Source organism: Rhamphochromis longiceps, linkage group LG4, assembly GCF_057381845.1.
Source record: "Rhamphochromis longiceps isolate RC_006_pf linkage group LG4, R_longiceps_female_GT1.1, whole genome shotgun sequence".
NCBI lineage: Eukaryota > Metazoa > Chordata > Actinopteri > Cichliformes > Cichlidae > Rhamphochromis > Rhamphochromis longiceps.
In genome coordinates, this window is record NC_140560.1 from 32,678,682 (window position 1) to 32,697,206 (window position 18,525).

The following is an 18,525-nucleotide window of genomic DNA, read 5'->3' on the forward strand; positions in this document are numbered from 1 at the left end:
ATAAAGCTGTAGCAATAACCTCTTACACATGTGACAAAGGATATTCTCACCTGCCAATATGGCTTTGTGTGCCTGGAATTTCTGGCCAGCAACACACAGGGAGCAGTCGGTGAATCTGGAGCTTGCCCACAGATCTCCAAGTTCTTCCGCCAGCCTGCAGTCAGGAACCCTCACCATGTTCATGGTGTTCTGGCCTGAGATATTCACAGAGTCTTGCACTACGCTCACCTGAAAAGACACACACACGTTTACAGATTACCCCCCCATGTCGTAAATTTTGTGCCCTTTTTATTGTGTAAATCGGAATAACTTGTTTTAGAGTGAATAGTTCCTTTAGCACACTGACTGGTTCACACAGAGGCAAATAAACAGCATGCAATGTTCATAAAAGGAAAATAAATCGGTAAATCAAACATGCTGTGAATGCTTAATGTGGGTTCACTGTCTCTGTAATCAATACATCAGCCACTCAGTATGGAAGTAGTTTGAAGAAAACCTATTGTTCCTTCTTTATCAAATCAGACTGGCTACACTCCCAAACAATCCTGAGAGTTGTCTGTATGTCTTCCCTGCTGACTTCACCACCTGTTCCAGACAATGTCAACCAGACTCATTTATCTCTCAACAGGACTCACTGCAAACACACACAAACAAGCAGGCTCATGAGCACAAACACACCCACATATTCACACACACACTAATTACTAAGTAATTTCCAACAGACTGGATTGACTGACTTGCAGTTTTTCACCTGCCTGGAGTGCAATCTAATCAAAGAGAAAAATTAGCCAGCTATAGCCTGGTTTGGAACATTCTGTAGTTAGTTAATTAATTAGTTAGTTGTCTGGCTTTCGATTCATGACAGATTAGTCTAGTAATGACGAAGTCCAGAGTCATTCTAGCTAGCATCTGCGGAGTGAGGGTTAAACGGTGAAGGATTATTAACTGAGTTCCAATAATAAACTAAAACTAATGGTCTAGTTAATTTTGTTGAAATTATTGGAAGATGTCCTATTCTGATTGGATTAATATAATCTTGTAACGATTGAGTTTTTAGTAGAAGACAAAGACTGCATTGACAAAGTTACCAAGGCTACAACTTTGGTGTCAAAGAATTAATTTCAAAGAATAAAGAATATGGCTCATATTACCAATTATGATAAATTGTCAGTGTTCAACAAAGTCTCCTTTAGTTCACAACTTGTAAATTAATGTGTTTTAAATTGTCTAGCCGAGGGCTCAGTAAATTGTCAAATTAAGATTTTGCTAGTTTTCTGTTATTATAAGACATTAAGGCCATACTCCCCAACTGGGTTGCTTTCTTTTTCCTTTAAATTAGGCCTTTTAGGGTCAGGTAAGTTTACGGACACTGTAATGACACTATATTATGATTTTTTGAAAAGAAGTGATCCCACTCGTAGTTTTTTATACTTGTAACCATTTGATTAAAGAAAAGCTGAATCGTATTATTATTACTATTACTGTATTATTTTCTAAAATGGCACAATGGAACAGTGGTTAGCACAGTCACCTCATAGCAAGAAAATCCTGGGTTTGAATCCAGCCTGAGGCCGTTCTCTGCAGAGCCTGCATGGGTTCTCTCCAGTTAATCTGACGTCTTTCCACAGTCCAAAGAATGTATGGGGTTGGGTTAACTGGTCATTCTGAACTGGCTAAAGATGTAAAGTAAGCATAAAAGATTGTCTATGTCTTTGTGTTAGCCCTGTGATAGATTGGTGACCTGTCCAGGGTGTACCATGGACGGGTGCCCTATGACATCTGGCACAGCCAAAACTCTGGATGGATAGATTCTAAACATGATTTCATTAGAATATTATTGATTTTCAGGCTAAGCACTCTTGCATTCAACAAAACACTATTCAAAGACTTCTGACATGTTTTTTCTATCAACTTAAATAAATGTATTTTGTCATAGCTGGCAGTATTGGTGGTGGATGGAAAATGAAATTTGCAGGACTTGGTTTTCAGTTACATTTAACACCACAATTAAGAGCTACAGGGCACCTGACACCTGATAAATCAAAGGACGCTTGTTCTCCTGTTTTTCTCGCTGACACCTTCGAATAGCTTTCAGTAAACTATTGTCAAGAACAAGGCCAAAAATCCCAAAACATCCCACAAAGTGACCTTGCTGTTAAAGCATCAGCAACTGAGGCTGACACCCAAAAATCCATAAAAAAAAAAAAAAAAAAAAAAAAAACTAAACTAAATTACAGCCCGGTTCCCTTCTCATCCATCCCCATTCAACCATCAGCCCACCTATTCGTCCAATGCCACATCCATCCACCTATTCAAAGAACACAAAAAGAGTCCTAGAAAAGGAGGAAAAGTGCATACAATAGAGAAGTACGTGGCAAGCAGGAAATTGAATGTCAAGGAGCCTTGTTTGCTCCTGATGGAGGTTTGAGGGTTAGCCTGAAGGGGACAGAAAGACAGACTGATAATAAAACAGAAGAGTAAGAAAAGCAGGAGATTGGGGGGGAGGGGGAGATATGGAGATAATAAAAGTGGAGAGAATACAGATGCAGAGATACCAAAAGACAGACAGACAGAATAGAGAGAAGCCATCACACACAAAAGAGCTAGGAGTGAGTGAGCCATTGGTGGGATCTACAGTTGAAGATGACCTCTCATAGTAGCAGCTCATTCCTGGTACAGAAATGACAGGGACAGTGTGAAGAAAATGTGACTATTCTGAAGAAGGAGAATTCAAAGCATTCCTGTGTGTGAGACAGTCTGGTTTCCACAGCTGGGCCTATTATTCACACTCCTAGGAGATGCAGGTTTGACTGACATATGTACATCTCAACACACTGACAGATGGGAACTAAAAATAAAGCCACATTCACACGAGAAAGAGACATTCCTGTGCACAGACTTTGGCATTCATAAAACACTGATTAGTAATACAGAAGGCCTGGTAGATAGGGATTTGCTGCGTATAAGGGAGGAACAGGAGGAAAAACAGAAGAGAGAGACAGACGCACAGGCAAAGACAAAGAGGGCGGAGGACAGAAGTTCACTGAGCTCAAGCTGGAATGAAAAATGGCTTTAGGAGGAGAAGAGGAGGAGAGAGGGGAGAGTCCAGAGCTGTGTCCTGAGTACCCACTGAATAAAATAAACAAGTGCTGAAAAGCGAATTGGAAGGGAAGCCTGGAAGCTTGGTCCGTGCGTTTCGGTATAAATAGCCCAATTAGTATGGTGGAGCCGTCGTTGGGCTTTTAGATGCAGTGTGGCAGAGCCGGTCTAATTACTGGCTAACTTGACCAATTATTTCACTGTTTAACCAGGCAGAAACTAAATCGCAGCACCTGGTTATTTAGATACACTGGCTGCCCAGACAGTCTTCACACCATTAGCTGTCATCTTCAGTCATTGTCAGCTTCCTCCTGCTTGCATTTTCCCCACTCGAAAACAATTCTCATAGTGATTGAGCAGACAACATTCCTAACCATGTATACACTTGATCTTAATTCAGTCTTACAATAAGTATACTTTGTCATCTTAAGTCTTCACTTATTTTAGTAGAGATGGGTGAATGCTTTGTGATGAGTTATTTGTCACCTGACAACAAAAATGTAAGTCCTCCCAAGAAAAAGGCATTAGTGTTCAACATCTTAATAAATGTCAAAAACGCATATACAGACTGTGTGACTCTTTCGCATCGAGATTTCCTCAGTGAAATTATAAACTCCACTAACAGACGGTATATAAAGATGAACGTAGCCTCCAGGTCTGTGAAGCCAATGCATTAGTGAATTAAATCCTCATCGTTTCCAAGCAGGGGGTGAGTCCCTTTATAGAAGTCTAAGGACACAATCGTGCTGCTTGCGTGATTTATGGGTTTTATTGTTAGTTTCTAGTTTTTTTTTCTTAGTACAGCATCACATTAATTGTCTAAGTTGTGCTCCCCACCTAGCAGTTGACAAGTACCAACTGTATGAAAGCTCTCAGTCACATCACATCCGGCTTCAGCAAAGCAAAAGCTCAGGTGCAGGCTTCAAAACAGCTGGATGATGTCACACTAGTTGTTTTATATGTTTTTATATGAAGTCCAACTTATTATAAGAGAGTCACAGTCATGACACCCTCCCATCCTCATATCGTTTTTAATTAATATTAGATTGTTCAGGAAGACGTGTGGAGGCATCCCGGGTAAATGTAGTTTTTTCTTTAAAGATACCTCAGTAATGGAGTGTTAACTGAATGTTGGTCAATATCACAATTTTAATATCGACTTTGATTCTAAACTTTGAGTTTTGGTGTCAACGAGGTCAATAAGAATGATCCCTCAGAGGAAAACTCCATAGTAACTCTGCCAGCACTGCAATTCAATGCAATGAAAGAACTGAATTAACCAACCAACCAACTAAATGATTGACTGATTTGTATTTATTACCCAGTAGTTATACTGATGATTATCATGATGATGATGACGACAGAAACCACTTATGTATACAACCTTAGGTAAGAAAATAACAGTAATGAAGAATCATTGCAGCTATATCACCACAATCATCATTTGTTTTGGTAATTAAGTTCCAGAGATAAGTACTTACTAAAGCGCTTGCCTCCCAGTTAGTTCCTCAGACATCAAGATGAATCTCATTGTAAACCCTCCAGGCAACGCAGAGTTAATATTGAGTTTCAGCACCCAGATGATTTATTCATAATGCATCAATCTTTTTCTGCCTGTTTATGTGTTTGTTTATGGATTTACAGTGTTTTGCCATGCGTGAAATAGTTCGAAAAAGGAAAAAAAAGAGATTCAAATCAAATGAAATTCATTAAGTTCTGGAACACTTGTTCCTTTACCTGCCAAGACTCATTTTCTCGGTGCAGTCCTTTGCATTCACAAACACGTAAACACGGGCCGAGATGACGGACGAAGCAGACGGACATATGGACAGATGCATGCATACATACACTCACCTCAGCAAACTACACACTTTCTCACACATATGACAGGACACTACTTGCTGCTGATGTATTATTTTTAAAAAAAAAAAAGTGTAATTTCCTTCTTTCTGTTATTTTTTACCATAGATAATTTGCATAAATATTATTTGACTTTCCACACAACATAGTTTTAATGACCTGCTTTGAGTGAAGGCAAACTTCTAACCTAGTCTGGCTTCCGTCCTCTGCATAGCACCGAAACTGCTCTTATAAAAATAACAAACGACCTTCTTATGGCAGCTGATTCTGGTCTCCTCTCCATCCTTATTCTCCTTGATCTGAGTGCAGCGTTTGACACCATCTCTCATCCCATTCTTCTTAGCAGATTAGCTTCTATTGGTCTCTCTCATACTCCATTAGCCTGGTTTAAATCATACCTGTCTGACCGCACTCAGTTCATTCAATTAAAATCCTTCACTTCTCAGCCTTCTCCTCTATCTACTGGGGTGCCCCAGGGATCTGTCCTCGGGCCCCTTCTTTTCATCATTTACCTTCTTCCACTCGGACATATTTTTCGTAAATATAATATTCAGTTCCACTGCTATGCCGATGACACCCAGCTTTACCTCTCTACCAAACCTGATTCTACTCTTCCTCCACCCTCCCTTATCCTCTGCTTAGCTGAACTCAATTCCTGGTTCTCCTCCAACTTTCTTAAACTCAACAGCAATAAATCAGAACTTCTCCTGGTCGGCACTAAACGATTGCTATCCAGAATTAACAATTTCTCTCTTACCATCAATAATTCGCTGGTCCCTATCTCTCCCTTGTCATTCTTGATAGCACATTATCCTTTAATTCACATATCAATAATGTCACACGTGCAGCATATTTCCAACTCCGTAATATCAATCGCCTCCGCCCTTTCCTCACTCCTCATGCCACTGCCATTCTCGTCCATAATCTTGTTATCTCTCGAATTGACTACTGTAACTCACTATTATTTGGCCTTACACAAAAATCTATTAACAAGCTCCAACGTGTCCAGAACTCTGCTGCCCGTATTATTACTAGGACTTCCTCTACCCACCACATCTCCCCAATCCTGAAGCAGCTTCACTGGCTCCCGGTTAAATGTCGCATCCATTTTAAAATAATCCTCTATACATTTAAGGCTACTCATTCTCTCTCTCCACCATACCTCTCCGATTTAGTACAGATGAACTTCCCATCCCGGTGCCTCAGATCTTCATCTTCTCTTTCTCTCTCTGTTCCTTCCGCTCGTCTGATTACAATGGGGGGCAGGGCTTTTAGTTGCTCTGCCCCTCGACTTTGGAATTCCTTACCCCCTGACCTCAGAAATATTAGTTCATTCCCTCTTTTTAAGTCCACCCTCAAAACTCATCTGTTTAAAATTGCTTATGTTTAAACCTCTGTATGCTCTAACTTTTATCTGTTATTCTTATTATTGTGTATATTTCCAGTTTCTGTGTTTTTATCTGTTGTAGTGTCCTTTGGTGCTTTGAAAGGCGCTATTTTTAAATAAAATGTATTATTATTATTATTAACCTGAAAAGGTGCTATCTAGACAGACAGCACTCAGGATGAGAATAAATATCCACTAGTTCTATGCAAAATAGAATTCCTTTATGCTGCTTTCTCCCAGACGTCCTCACCACACATTTTCATGACTGTCCTTCCGATTCTTTCAAACTCTTTACTTCTGAGATCATTAAGGATGTCATTCGATAAACATAACAAGTCTTAAAATTAAGAGTATTTGTTATGTGGTATGTTAAACAATAACCTGTTAAAGGAGGATGTTTTTCACAATTATTCAACAGCTTAAATTTGTTAACTTTTTGGGTCATTCTTCTAAGAAAAAAAACCTAATGAACATAATGGGAAAAACAAATTCTGTCCATCTCTGCAGGCAGAAGCAAAGTCTGACAGTAAATGGTTCAGAAATGGTTGCCAGGTTGGCAACGAGCCGCTGCCAAAATGGTAGCCTTATTTTAATTGTTTGGAATTGGAACAATTATGTCCATATTTCAAAAATAAAACCTGATACCAAGATCGTCTGAAAGCAATTTACATAACACAGATGTTATTTTTTAATCGTCTGTATGTGTGCAACACACACATACAGAGGAAATGTTACCATTGTGCCTTATTAATTATGCAAATTAAAAATATCAGTGTGAGGCTGAATGCATTTGAAATCACACATTTGCAAGTTTTGGGTCATTTGCCGCCACTGAGGGGGAAAAAAGGAAGATAACAGTTCCACATTTGAAAAACTGCATTAAATTAAACCAGAAACTGATTTACTGCATGTTTTCCATCCTTCTCTATTTATTAGATCAGTGTTGCTCCCAATCAGTCTGTCTTTTAGTATCAGTACAATGATACACTTTATTTTTCTTTAAGTATAAAGTCAGTTCTGTTGAGTGTTATTTATTGTTTTATTCAATCGTTTCACTGTTTTATTGCACACCTCACTTTTGCCTTTAGATGTGACAGTGTGATGTAATGCAGCTCTAGCACACTCATTTGCCTTGACAAAGATTATACACTGAAAGCACTGAATAGACATGAAAAGTGCTTCCTACAGTGGCAACCACACCATACTAAATGGCTGACAGTGATCCAAATGTGGCTGCCTGGGGCCACTAAAAACCTACTATTGATCTCTCTGGAGGTAACTACAGAAGCATTAACAAATTAAATCAGACAAACATCTTTTACAGCATTACCCACATTATATCACTGCTGTGTTTCAAATCAAACACACTGCTAGTCTGAGGATTCACTACTAGTTGTGTTTCTACTGCTTCAGTGGAACAAATGTGTTTAAATAAATCATTACAAATGTATTACGAGTTAGTTCAAGGAAAAGCACAGCCACACTTCAGAATTTCATTTATCTGTTATTTACATTTTTAATGGAAATTTGATTGCAATTGAACCTGAATCAAATGTCAGGGGAAAATATTGCATTTTATAATAGATTTTTAAGACGCAACAACAAGGTGAGTGCATGCTATCTGAGGAATAAATCTAATAACAAAGTGCATGCAATTCCACTATTTTTCGATAAACAACATAAATACACACTCATGATGTACACCTACTCATTTCATCGACAAACTCTCAAAAGATCTGTGATCTTTGAAATTGTCATTTCAACCCTTAAACACAAAAATTCATCACCATCTTTTTATAATGTACAACTTGCTCTCCACTCTCTAGCCAGCTAGAGTAAACAGGCTTGATGTCACAGACGCGCTCTGCAGCTCTCTTACTCATTCCCTGCATCTACTTTTAGATTTTATTGCTCACAAAAATCAAAAAAACAAAGCGCAATGACAGGATGTTGGAGTTTGGAGACAGTCTAATACACGGGTCTGAGTTAGTGGCCCTCTGGCAGCTGCAACAGGTGACACAACTGATTAAACCGGAGAATAATAGAGGAATCTGATTTAGTCCTGACACCATTAAACAAACATAGCCCTAAATCCCAGAGCTATTAAACAAAAGTCAGAAATAAACACTGTTCACAGGAAGGCGACAGCTAAAACCGCCACCTTCTTTAATTAAAGGCTATTCACTTCCTCCCAGCTGATCATTGTTTTTTAACCTCCTTATTCCACCCATAAGGATTTAATGGAAGCTCTTATATTTCCAGTGTTTGCTCGGTCTTCCCTTTGGTGAACAAAGAGTAATTAATTTTATTTCTGTTTTGTTTGCAGAAAACTTAGGAAAAAAAAAAAAGAACCAACCACTAAATACTGGATGACTAGTCTGAGCAGCTATAGACACGAGCCCCAATCAGACAAAGAACACTGCTGCATAACAACAAAAACACCACTATAGCGGTTTTTGATATAGCTTGTGTTTACTCCTACTATGCAAGACCATAGTGCTATAAGATTGTTAGCAGTAGAAACCACACTTTCGTTAAAGGTGACCTATTATGTCATTTATTATTCTTGGAGATACGATACTAGAGCAGCTTTAAACGATTCACAGTTTAAAATATACCTTATCTATTTTATACCAACTCCTGCTGCAGCCAGTCAGTTCATCTTCTGTCTGAAATAGGCCATTTCATTTCCTTCCCCACCCTCCCTTTATGATACCTTTCTTCTGAACCAGCTGCCCCTCACAAACAAAAGATTTCAACAGCGTATGAGTGGGGCTTTGTGCGGAAAAGTCATGTTAGAGATATCTCCTCTCACTGACACTGTACATAGCTAAGAAAAGACAGTCAGACAGTGTTTGGAGCTTTTAGCTAACAGGGATCACATGCACATAAAGTAGATTAAACAAAGATTCAAATATTGAGGTTAATGTGTATGTTAACACGTATATTAATATCTTTAATATTAGTTTACACACTCACCGACCACTTAATTAAATACACCTGTTCAACTGCTAATTAACACAAATATCTAATCAGTCATTCACATTGTAGTAACTCAATGCATTTAAGGCTGCACACCTGGTCAAGACAACAAGCTATAGTTCAAACAAAGCAAAAAAAAAAAAAAAAAGGGGAAGAAAGGTGAGCTCAGTGGCTCTGAATGTGGCAAGTTTCTTGGTGCCACACTGGCTAGTCGGAGTTTTTCAGAAATTGCTGATCTACTGAGATTTTCTTTCCAACCAGCTCTAGAGTTTACAAAGACTGATCCAAAGAGGTGAAAATACCCAGTTCTCAGGGTGAAAATGCTGGAGTATAGGCAGACTGTTTGGAGCTGAAACGAAGGCAATAGTAACTCAAATACCCACCAAAGCTGAGGATCTCTGAATGCACAACGCGTCAACCCTTAAAGCAGATTGTCTACGGCAGCAGAAGACCTTAGAGCAGACAACTGAGGCTAAAATTGGCACAGGCTCAGCAAAACTGGACAATCAAAGAGAGGAACATTTCTGCTTTTATATGGTTAGAATTTGGCAAAAAAAACCAAAACAAAACATGCAAGCATAAATCCATTCTGCCGTGTATCAATGGTTCATGCTGGGGGTAGTGTTGTATGGGTGTGGGGGATATTTTGTTTGGGCCCTTTAGTGTCAACTGAGGATCATGATAGTGCTGACTATGTGCATCCCCTTTCATTAAAGTGCATGCGTCTTCTGGTGGTTACTTTCAAATTACCTCTATAGTTAATAAATATCAATCTAAGACCACACTTTCAGGATGTGGTAGAACAGCACATTGCATCATGCCATCATGTCAATATGGACCAAACTCTCTGAGAAAGTTTCCAGCAAGTTGTTGTCTCTATGCCAAGAAGAACTAAACCAATTATGATGGCAAAAGAATCCAAACAAGTACAAGCCTAATACAGTGGCTACTGAGGGGGTATAAAAAAATAAATAAATAAAACCCACACACACAGACTACCCAACAGTCCACTGAAAGCTCAGGACAAAATATCAATATATTTGGACATTTCTGAGTTTATTTCTAAATGTTACAAAAATATACTGAACACTCATTATCACATTTACTAAAGGAAATGTGGGCAAATGAGGAAAACTACTTTGCCAGGTGTAGCACGAAATGAGAATGCTGTTGCTAATTGCATAATGGGAAAAGCTGGATTATTGATAGCAGTTTTAATTCAAGGTAAGAATAATTAGTTTTTGGCCAAACACAACAGTAGCTCTTCTTTTCCAATTCCGACCAACAGCACACTACAAAGTTAAGCCAAGAAAGTTAAAGTTTTCACAAAATATTAACTATAGGTATCCATCCTGGTCTTACAGTGGTCACTTCACTGGCTGTGTGCAGGGATCCAGCTGTGTGAATTTCTGAGACTCTGCTCATAGACATACCTACTGCCCTGCCACTGACATGGTGGTATTTTGGTGAATCTACACAGACAGAGGCATATTTCATGCATGGTTTGAAGTCAAGCTGTTGAACGAGTATTATGGCTCAGGTCCTGATTCACAGCCAAGTATGCTGAGCCAAGCCAACTTTGTTCTTACACATACAGGCACACACAGACAGACACACACTCAGACGCAGTTCCTCTACACACATGCACGCACAGACAGACACACACATATAATCAACACACGCTCAGTAACACCACTAGCTGCGAGCATGAGCCTCTGCTTTCAGTCTATGAGAACCAGCCATTTGGGTCTCCTTTTAAGTAGCTTTGTTTTCTCTGCTGGAAGATCACAGACACCAAAGTGATAGCTTTGAGACTCTGATGCCCGATCTAAGAAGCTTGAAGGAAATGTTTGGACAAAGAAAATAAATAAACAGGCAAAAGTTGCCTGTTTGTTCAATTTTCTGCAGTCTTTACTCTGGGAGAAGCAAAGTGCTTTTGATGGGAAATGAAAGAATATTTGTGCTGTTGGTGCGAAAGCACTGCAAAGATAGTATCTATTAAAGGATCCACTGTGGCTCAAGTCACATTGTGAGACAGAGGGGGGTCAAGCTTGCACTCTGTTTGCTTTGTTGTTTCACCTTCAATCAGCAGTTTTACATATCCGTCTTTGATTAAATCCAAATTTACACCATTTAGCTACTACAAAACACAGAACTACACAAATATATTTCACCTCATTTCCCTTTTGCCTAACAAAAACCAAATCTCTCTGTGCATCCTTTCTCCCACGCCCCTTCTTCCTTGTGTCTCCCACCGCTGCCTCTTTATCCTGAACCAAGTGCTGCTCATGTGTGTGAGTGTGTGCATGCCCGTCTTGTTCAGTGTGCAGGGAGAGAGCAGCTGGAGCATCTGCAGTCGTCTCCTCTGACAGCAGCACAGCATATGGCAGGGCCCTGTGAAGGATGGGTGCTGTCACCCGGCAAAGTGCTTACCCACCGATGGGAGAGGCGAACCGCGCTAACACCATGAGGAAGAGGAGGAAACAGCTGAACATCAGCACCCCACTCATTTATTCTCCCACCCTAGGAGAGGTGTACTGGAGGAGCCTTGAAGAAAGGGCTTTTACTCTAGCTATGGCCAAAGTCACAAAATATTAATATACTGTAAATCGCATCAAAAATAGTTATTCTGCAGGAGTTAAAGTTTCAAGAGAAAAAAAAGAAAAAGAACAGACAACCAGGTAACACATGCAAGTGCTGAGCTTCATGAACTCATTACAGTTTTATGACTCACACAGAAGTGCATGAAATTTTGTGCAAAGTTGCATGTATAGTTTTGTAAATGATGATAATAATAATTATTATCATTACAATAACAGTATTATTATACTATTATGCTACTACTATTACTACTACTAGACACTTAACCTTTAGATTTTAAAAATTATTTCAGCCTAGGTCTTTCCTGCTTCTAAGCCTCTGCCCTTTTGCTTGAGTATCTTTCCCATTAATCTTGCTTTTGTGGCTTTAAGTCTCAAAAGTTAAAAGTTTGAGCATAAATCTGAAGAAACTTGTTCATTGGACATGTAGTAACAAACTAGATAAAATGGTTCATTTCTGCATGGGAAGAAAATCTTTTCGTAGCTTTTCATGCTAGCACTGGCTATGAGAAATCATACGCAGGTCATTATATTTCTATTTGTAAGTCATTAGTTGCTCTCTGGACTTTTTTCCTTTTCATTTTGGCTTTGTAATAAAATATAAACCTTTTCCATCAGGTTGCACCACAAGGAGAGCTGAGTGCTCAGTCAATCCAGTCAGAACATTTATCAAAGCTGATGATTCATTTTTAGTGTCTCAATCATTCAGGAACACCAAGATTCTCCGATTCTGGCCTCATCGGAGCCCAGTCTGACTGTGACTGCTTTTGTTTTCTTCCTAACGTGGAAATACTGAGCACAGAAACAAGGTTTTGATGATGCTTTGTTTTCTAGGCATTCCTGTTGTTTTTCTGCCTCTGTCGCCATCTTCCAGTTCTCTGGATCCAACAATGTGACCAAGTGTCAAGCTTAATCAAACTTTAATCCTGTTAATGATCCATGAATTTTGTTCTGCCCATTGTATTTAGATAAGTCTCCTCAGCATATAGTAAAGACTGATACACTGACCACAGCAACAGTCAAACTCTAGCATGCAAGTAGACTGCTGTGCGCACACAAACCTGTCATTCCTTGAACCTTCACAATAGAGGTTAAATATACAAAGTCACATGACCACAGTAATTAGAAGTACATGAAGTTGAAATAAACTGAAATTGTCATTTTGAACATGTCTAGTAAACATCTTAGGTGGCCATGAATAAATGTATCCAATTATGGAATGCTCTACCCAACATGCAACACATGAGCCATCTTCACCGCTAGCTTGAAGACCACGGCAGCCAGAACTGTACTATCATATTATGAAGGGTGTTTTGGGTTTTCATTTGGAAAAACTGTTCCAATTTTCAAAAACTGTGGTTATAGCCTGTTTTACTAATTTAATTTTCCTCTTCTGGATCAAACAGTGTGGTTTGGCTATGCTCTTCCTCAACTCCTTTTCACTTCTTATCTCTCTGCAGCTTTCTTCTATGCTATATTTACTAAGCAGCCCACATTTATGATTTAGAATCTTCTTATAATTAAAACCACCTCCATACATATTCTGTTTCAGTTTGAACTACGTCACTCCACTGCTGATAAAGAAGCTCTAACTTATTAAACAAACCTTGCTTTTTCTCTTTTCTCTGTGGCACTTTCCAGTGATGTTTACAGAACCTGAAAAAATGTCCCCATCTGAAAACTTCATCTCCAGCTTAGCGGTTAATTTCTGTCTAAATCAGACAGCCGCCAAATATGAAGTAGTTCTCAAGTTTACGAGTGTTTGGTGCTTGAATGGGAAGTAAAATCAATGCCAATCCAGGTTTTATCAACAGTCATTTTCCCTCTGCATACTCCCCAGTGAATTGAAGTGATTGTTGCAGGGGCAAAATACAAACCCTGATTGTGGATGGGGAAAAAAAGGAATCAACAGGTTCCAGTTTGGTTCTCACACCTGAATCCTGTTTTTCACACGTTTTCCTTTCTAAAATTATATTTGTCTTTTTAAGATTTGACATTTTGACCACAATGTTAGCAATAAAGAAATTTGTGTGTGTACAACAAAAAAAGGCCAAAAATATTACATACTGGCATCTCTATCCAAGGTTAAGACCGAGAAAATGTAGTTTCTGCATGGTGGAAACAGATGCTGTTGTGGTTCATCCTGGCACCATTTCAGGAAGCTGGTATAAGCTAACAAATCTGAATTTGTTAATCTTGACACGACAAAACTCCACTTTTCTGCTTCAGAAAGAGTTAACCTAAATTCTGAGCTGGTTACTGAGTTAACAGACTCTGAACTTAACCTGCTTGCTGGCAGGTTTTCTACAACAAACTGAGTTTGACTACTCTCCTCCTGCGGTACCTGAACCAACTGATTGTGGTTTCGATTCCTCATTCATAAAGTCGCTGTCAAAGCTCGATGCAGAGCAAATCAACTGCAGAAGTTTTTATTTTCACAAACTTGAAAATCCCAGTACTTAACATAAGTGCTAATCAGTAAGATGCTAATTTAAGGATGAAGTCAACTATTACGTCAGATTTTACATTTTAACACTTATTGAAACCTATTAAACATTTACTTAATATTTAAAAAATGTTATTTATATAATTTTATAACTGCCTGAGGTTGGATGCACCCCAGAGTTTATTTCTATCTGGATAACTAATGTCACGGGTCAATTAGTAAACTGTCTTATCTGTTTCTCTGTCATTTTTTTCCACTTGCATTTTGTCCCCGGCAGGTTGAAATTTGAAACAGGGATTCCAGCTTCTATTGAAAATTCAAGTTGTGACCAGTATTAAAAGAATTATTGTTTTTGTATCAAACTTTTATTCTGTCTATGTTTATGGTAGAGCTATACAAGCTAAGTCTCATGCACACTCTTTTGGTCCGATGGATTAAAATGGAGGTCAGATGATGGCTTTCTTTCTCTGCTTAACTCAGGAAAAAAAATACTCAGAGCTGTCGAAACTTACTCTGACCCACCATACTGGAGCAGGACACTCAGAGTTGCTGAACTTTGAGTTTAAAAATAAACTCAGAGTTTGTTGAATACACTTCCTGGAATAAGGCCCTGAAGCCACAGCACACAGGACAGGAGGAGAAATAAACCATATCTGTGCAGCAACGTTAGTTCTGTGACTCTAGTTCTTATGGAGTAAAAGGGGACCACTGTGCCTCTGCTTTTCAGTGGCCAATTTACAATGACTGACAGGTACGTTTCACTACAAACTTTCCAAAACAACCTCTTCTTTCCCCTTTAGTCAATCAAAACAGACTTTCTGATTAACTCTTACATTGTCAGTCAACACGACTCTTCCAGCAGGCAAATAACGGCAGCCCAAAGTTGTTGGGTTTCTTTTTTTGAGGAGCCACTGGTCCTCCCGAGTGAGTCTGGCATTACTCTAAAATTTCTCTTAAGCATCTGCATTACCTGTAGCATGAACAATAGGATAAGCAGTGGTTTGACCTTAGAGCTAGAGGTTACCTGTGTTGCTGACAGGGGAGGAGAAGGTCAGTTACAGAGAGAGAGGGTTTAACCTCCCTTACCTCAGCATCGCATTAAAGGAGGAGGAAGCAAAATGAAGGTAAAAAAAACAAAAAAAAACAACTCCAAATCCAATCTTGGCCTTTTGTTTTTGTCCTTTATCGTCTTTATTTTTCCATCTTCATCTGTTCTTTACCCCTGCGGCTTGATGCCACCCATTGTGCCCACATTCGCAAGAAGGCTTTTCCTTCAGTCTCTTCTCTCTGTGCCTTCTTCCCCTCCTTTTTATCTCCCCCTATCCCTCATGCTCTCTTTTGACAGCCAACGCAGCACCTTTAATGGGAGCCATCTCCCCATTAAATACCTGCAAGGTGTCTGCAGTGGTTTGGCAGGGATAGAAAGACAAAAAGAGATGGAGACAAAGGAAGAGACAGAGAGAAAACACATCAGCTATTGTTTAGGCACTTTCTGACATGACACATAGACAGACATAGACAGATTTCACTGTGTTAAATTTGAATTACTAATGTCTCTGGAGGCAACTGAACCGAACAGAAAGACCAGGGGGTCAGGAGGAGCGGCTGAGTCAGTTCCCCCCCTCCAACCTTAATCTGGCTTCTTTTCATAGCCTTTTTTCCTCTGACACTCTACTAGAAATACTAAAAGAGGAAGAATTAAGGGAGGGAAAAGAGGAAGGAAGTAAAAGTAGAGAAGCTCAGCAGACGGGTGAGGCAAGGGATACGAAGCAGAGGTGAAGGTAGAATGAGGAGAAAAAAGTAAGAAACTGTGATGCTCCAAGTGGGAGGCAGCAAGACATGAAAGGAAAAGGGAAAGGAGGAGGAGGAGATTTGGTCTGAATGAGAGATAAGATGGAGGGGAAAAAGAGGAAGGAGAAGAGATGAGAGAAGAGAGAAGAGGGAGCGGGCTGGGCGATGGGGCGATGGGGCTCTCTCAGATGCAGGATGGGACCATCTGGACAAAAGTGGAGCCAGGTCTCTGACAGTAAACACTGGGCATCACTTTCACATGGAAAAAGACCAGGAAAAGAGATTCAAACACCCGTCCACACTTTCTTACCACCATCAACCCACTATGCTCCACCCAGTAGCTAACTCTGCCAACCATTCTTCACACATGTTGGTGAAAAATACTGCCACTCCCCCCAATATTGGCAATTTCATCACTACCACACAAAACACCCCACTTCCAGACTGCCTTTTTTCTCGAATAACACTCCTTTGCAGTATTTTTTTCTTTCAGAATTGATTCTAAAAAACACTGCTGCCTGTCTATATATCACATCTGACTTTCTCTGAGAAAATAAACTCTGTGTGCCCCTCAGGTCACTTAAGGCCATTCCTCCAAATGTTTCTAGAGTTTAAAAAAATGGTTGCTGTTATGCTGATGAAAACTTCCAATGTCTCCATCTTCCATTTATCTAATTTTCATATATAGCACTTTTTCTCTCTAAAATGTGCTATATAAATTTCCGCCGTCCTGCTTGTTCATCAGCGGAGCTGGCTAATTACAGCAGCAACAGATATTTACAGGGGAGGAAGTGGCCACTGAGGACTTGAACCAGCAACCCCATCTCTTTCCTTTCAGGAGAGTGGATGAAACCACACACACACACACACACACACACACACACACACACACACACACACACACACACACACAATATGTATACGATATCACGCACACACACTCAATTCTACCCCCTCCCTCATGGCTCTGGAGAAGCACAACTGCCCCTCCTACCCCTCTGTCGATAAGCCCGGTTTGGAAACACTTTAAACAGACTTGCACACTGCACCGCTACAAAAAGGGAAAACTTCAAGACATGCTCCCCTCCATACCCGCAGGGTTAATTAGAATTGTTTTAAACAGCCACTGCCATGCTTTTTAAACATTTATGGGGTGCATGCATTACAAGTAAGGCATTAACATATCCGGAAAGTTTAACCTCTTCTCTGCTCCCTGGCTCCATTACGAGTAGCAGAGGGGAACGAGAGAGAGGACAGTTGACCTCTGCTGCCCCCTGTGTTACAGCTGAAAAACAACAAGGGAATTTTCAATGAGGAGCAGCAGCCAGATTTGGATCAGAGGAATCGGAGCCAAGCCACCATGCAGGATGAATGACAATCAGCTTGTATGTTAGTGATGAAAGAGAGAAACCCAGAGAGTATGTAGTACCAATAAAAACATACATTATTAACTAAGAGGGACATAGAATAAGTAGTAGTGACAAAAAAACAACTCAGTGAAATAGGAGTTGTGATCACTTGTGGGCAAAACCACCAAAACACAGGAAATGTAGGTATTTCAGCAAAATTGAATAATTATAGGTTGGACTTAATAAAAATGATATATTCTGGGTTAATCCAATTAGCTCAACTAATAGAAACACAGCTCAGAATATGATGTCAATGTTGAAATATCCCATTTCATGAACAATCATTTTGATAAGGATTTTCATTTTTGGAGGTGCAGCCTGTACTGTGAATGCTTAAAAATGAAGACACAGTGAAATTAGTTCAACAAACAACATGAGTTTTAATGAACAGTTCCACCTCTTACCTCACAGAAAAGAGTTAGTTTGTCATCAGGCAGCAGACCGTTGGCCTCATCCAACAGGAAGTCCCTCCTTATGAACTTCTTGAAACCCCAGTCCTTCCCCTGGACAAAGCGATACGCCCTCTGGCTCTCTGGAAAAGAAGACACACGGACAAACAAGGAGAAACAAGATTACTTGAAGACTTTCACAATGTGATTAAGCTCTGCGTGTGTGAATGTGTGTGCGAAAGAGAAAGTTTGTTATGAGTCATGGCCATAAGCAGCGGAGAAACAATGGCAAAAGAGGCTGGATGCATGAAGTAATGCCTGCAGGGAGCTTTTAACACTTCAGAAGAAAACAGAATCTCTCTCTCTCCCCCGTTTCACTCTCTCTATCCTCTCGCTGCCACATAAAGACTAGTGGTAAACATGAGACAGAACTGCTGTGCCTCTTTGGCCAAGAAGTGAGAAATTGCAGGGATCAAAGCAGTCCAATTATCATGTGTTTATGGAGTGCCAATTATCTCTAACAGTGGCAGGAAGGATTCTGTAACACTCAGTTGCACTACAA

The 18,525-nt window shown here is 39.7% G+C and overlaps 1 protein-coding gene across 4 annotated transcripts in view; it reads right to left on the reverse strand.

Annotated features, from left to right (window-relative positions):
• Window positions 1–18,525, reverse strand: part of spop (speckle type BTB/POZ protein) — a 97,796-nt gene that overhangs the window by 15,774 nt on the left and 63,497 nt on the right. For all 4 annotated transcript variants that reach the window (XM_085404593.1, XM_085404591.1, XM_085404594.1 and 1 more), the window contains 2 exons: window positions 17,979–18,106; window positions 51–228 (listed from right to left, as the gene is read on the reverse strand). In XM_085404593.1, the coding sequence (XP_085260719.1) occupies window positions 51–228; window positions 17,979–18,106 (306 nt within the window). The remainder of the gene's footprint in view (window positions 1–50; window positions 229–17,978; window positions 18,107–18,525) is intronic.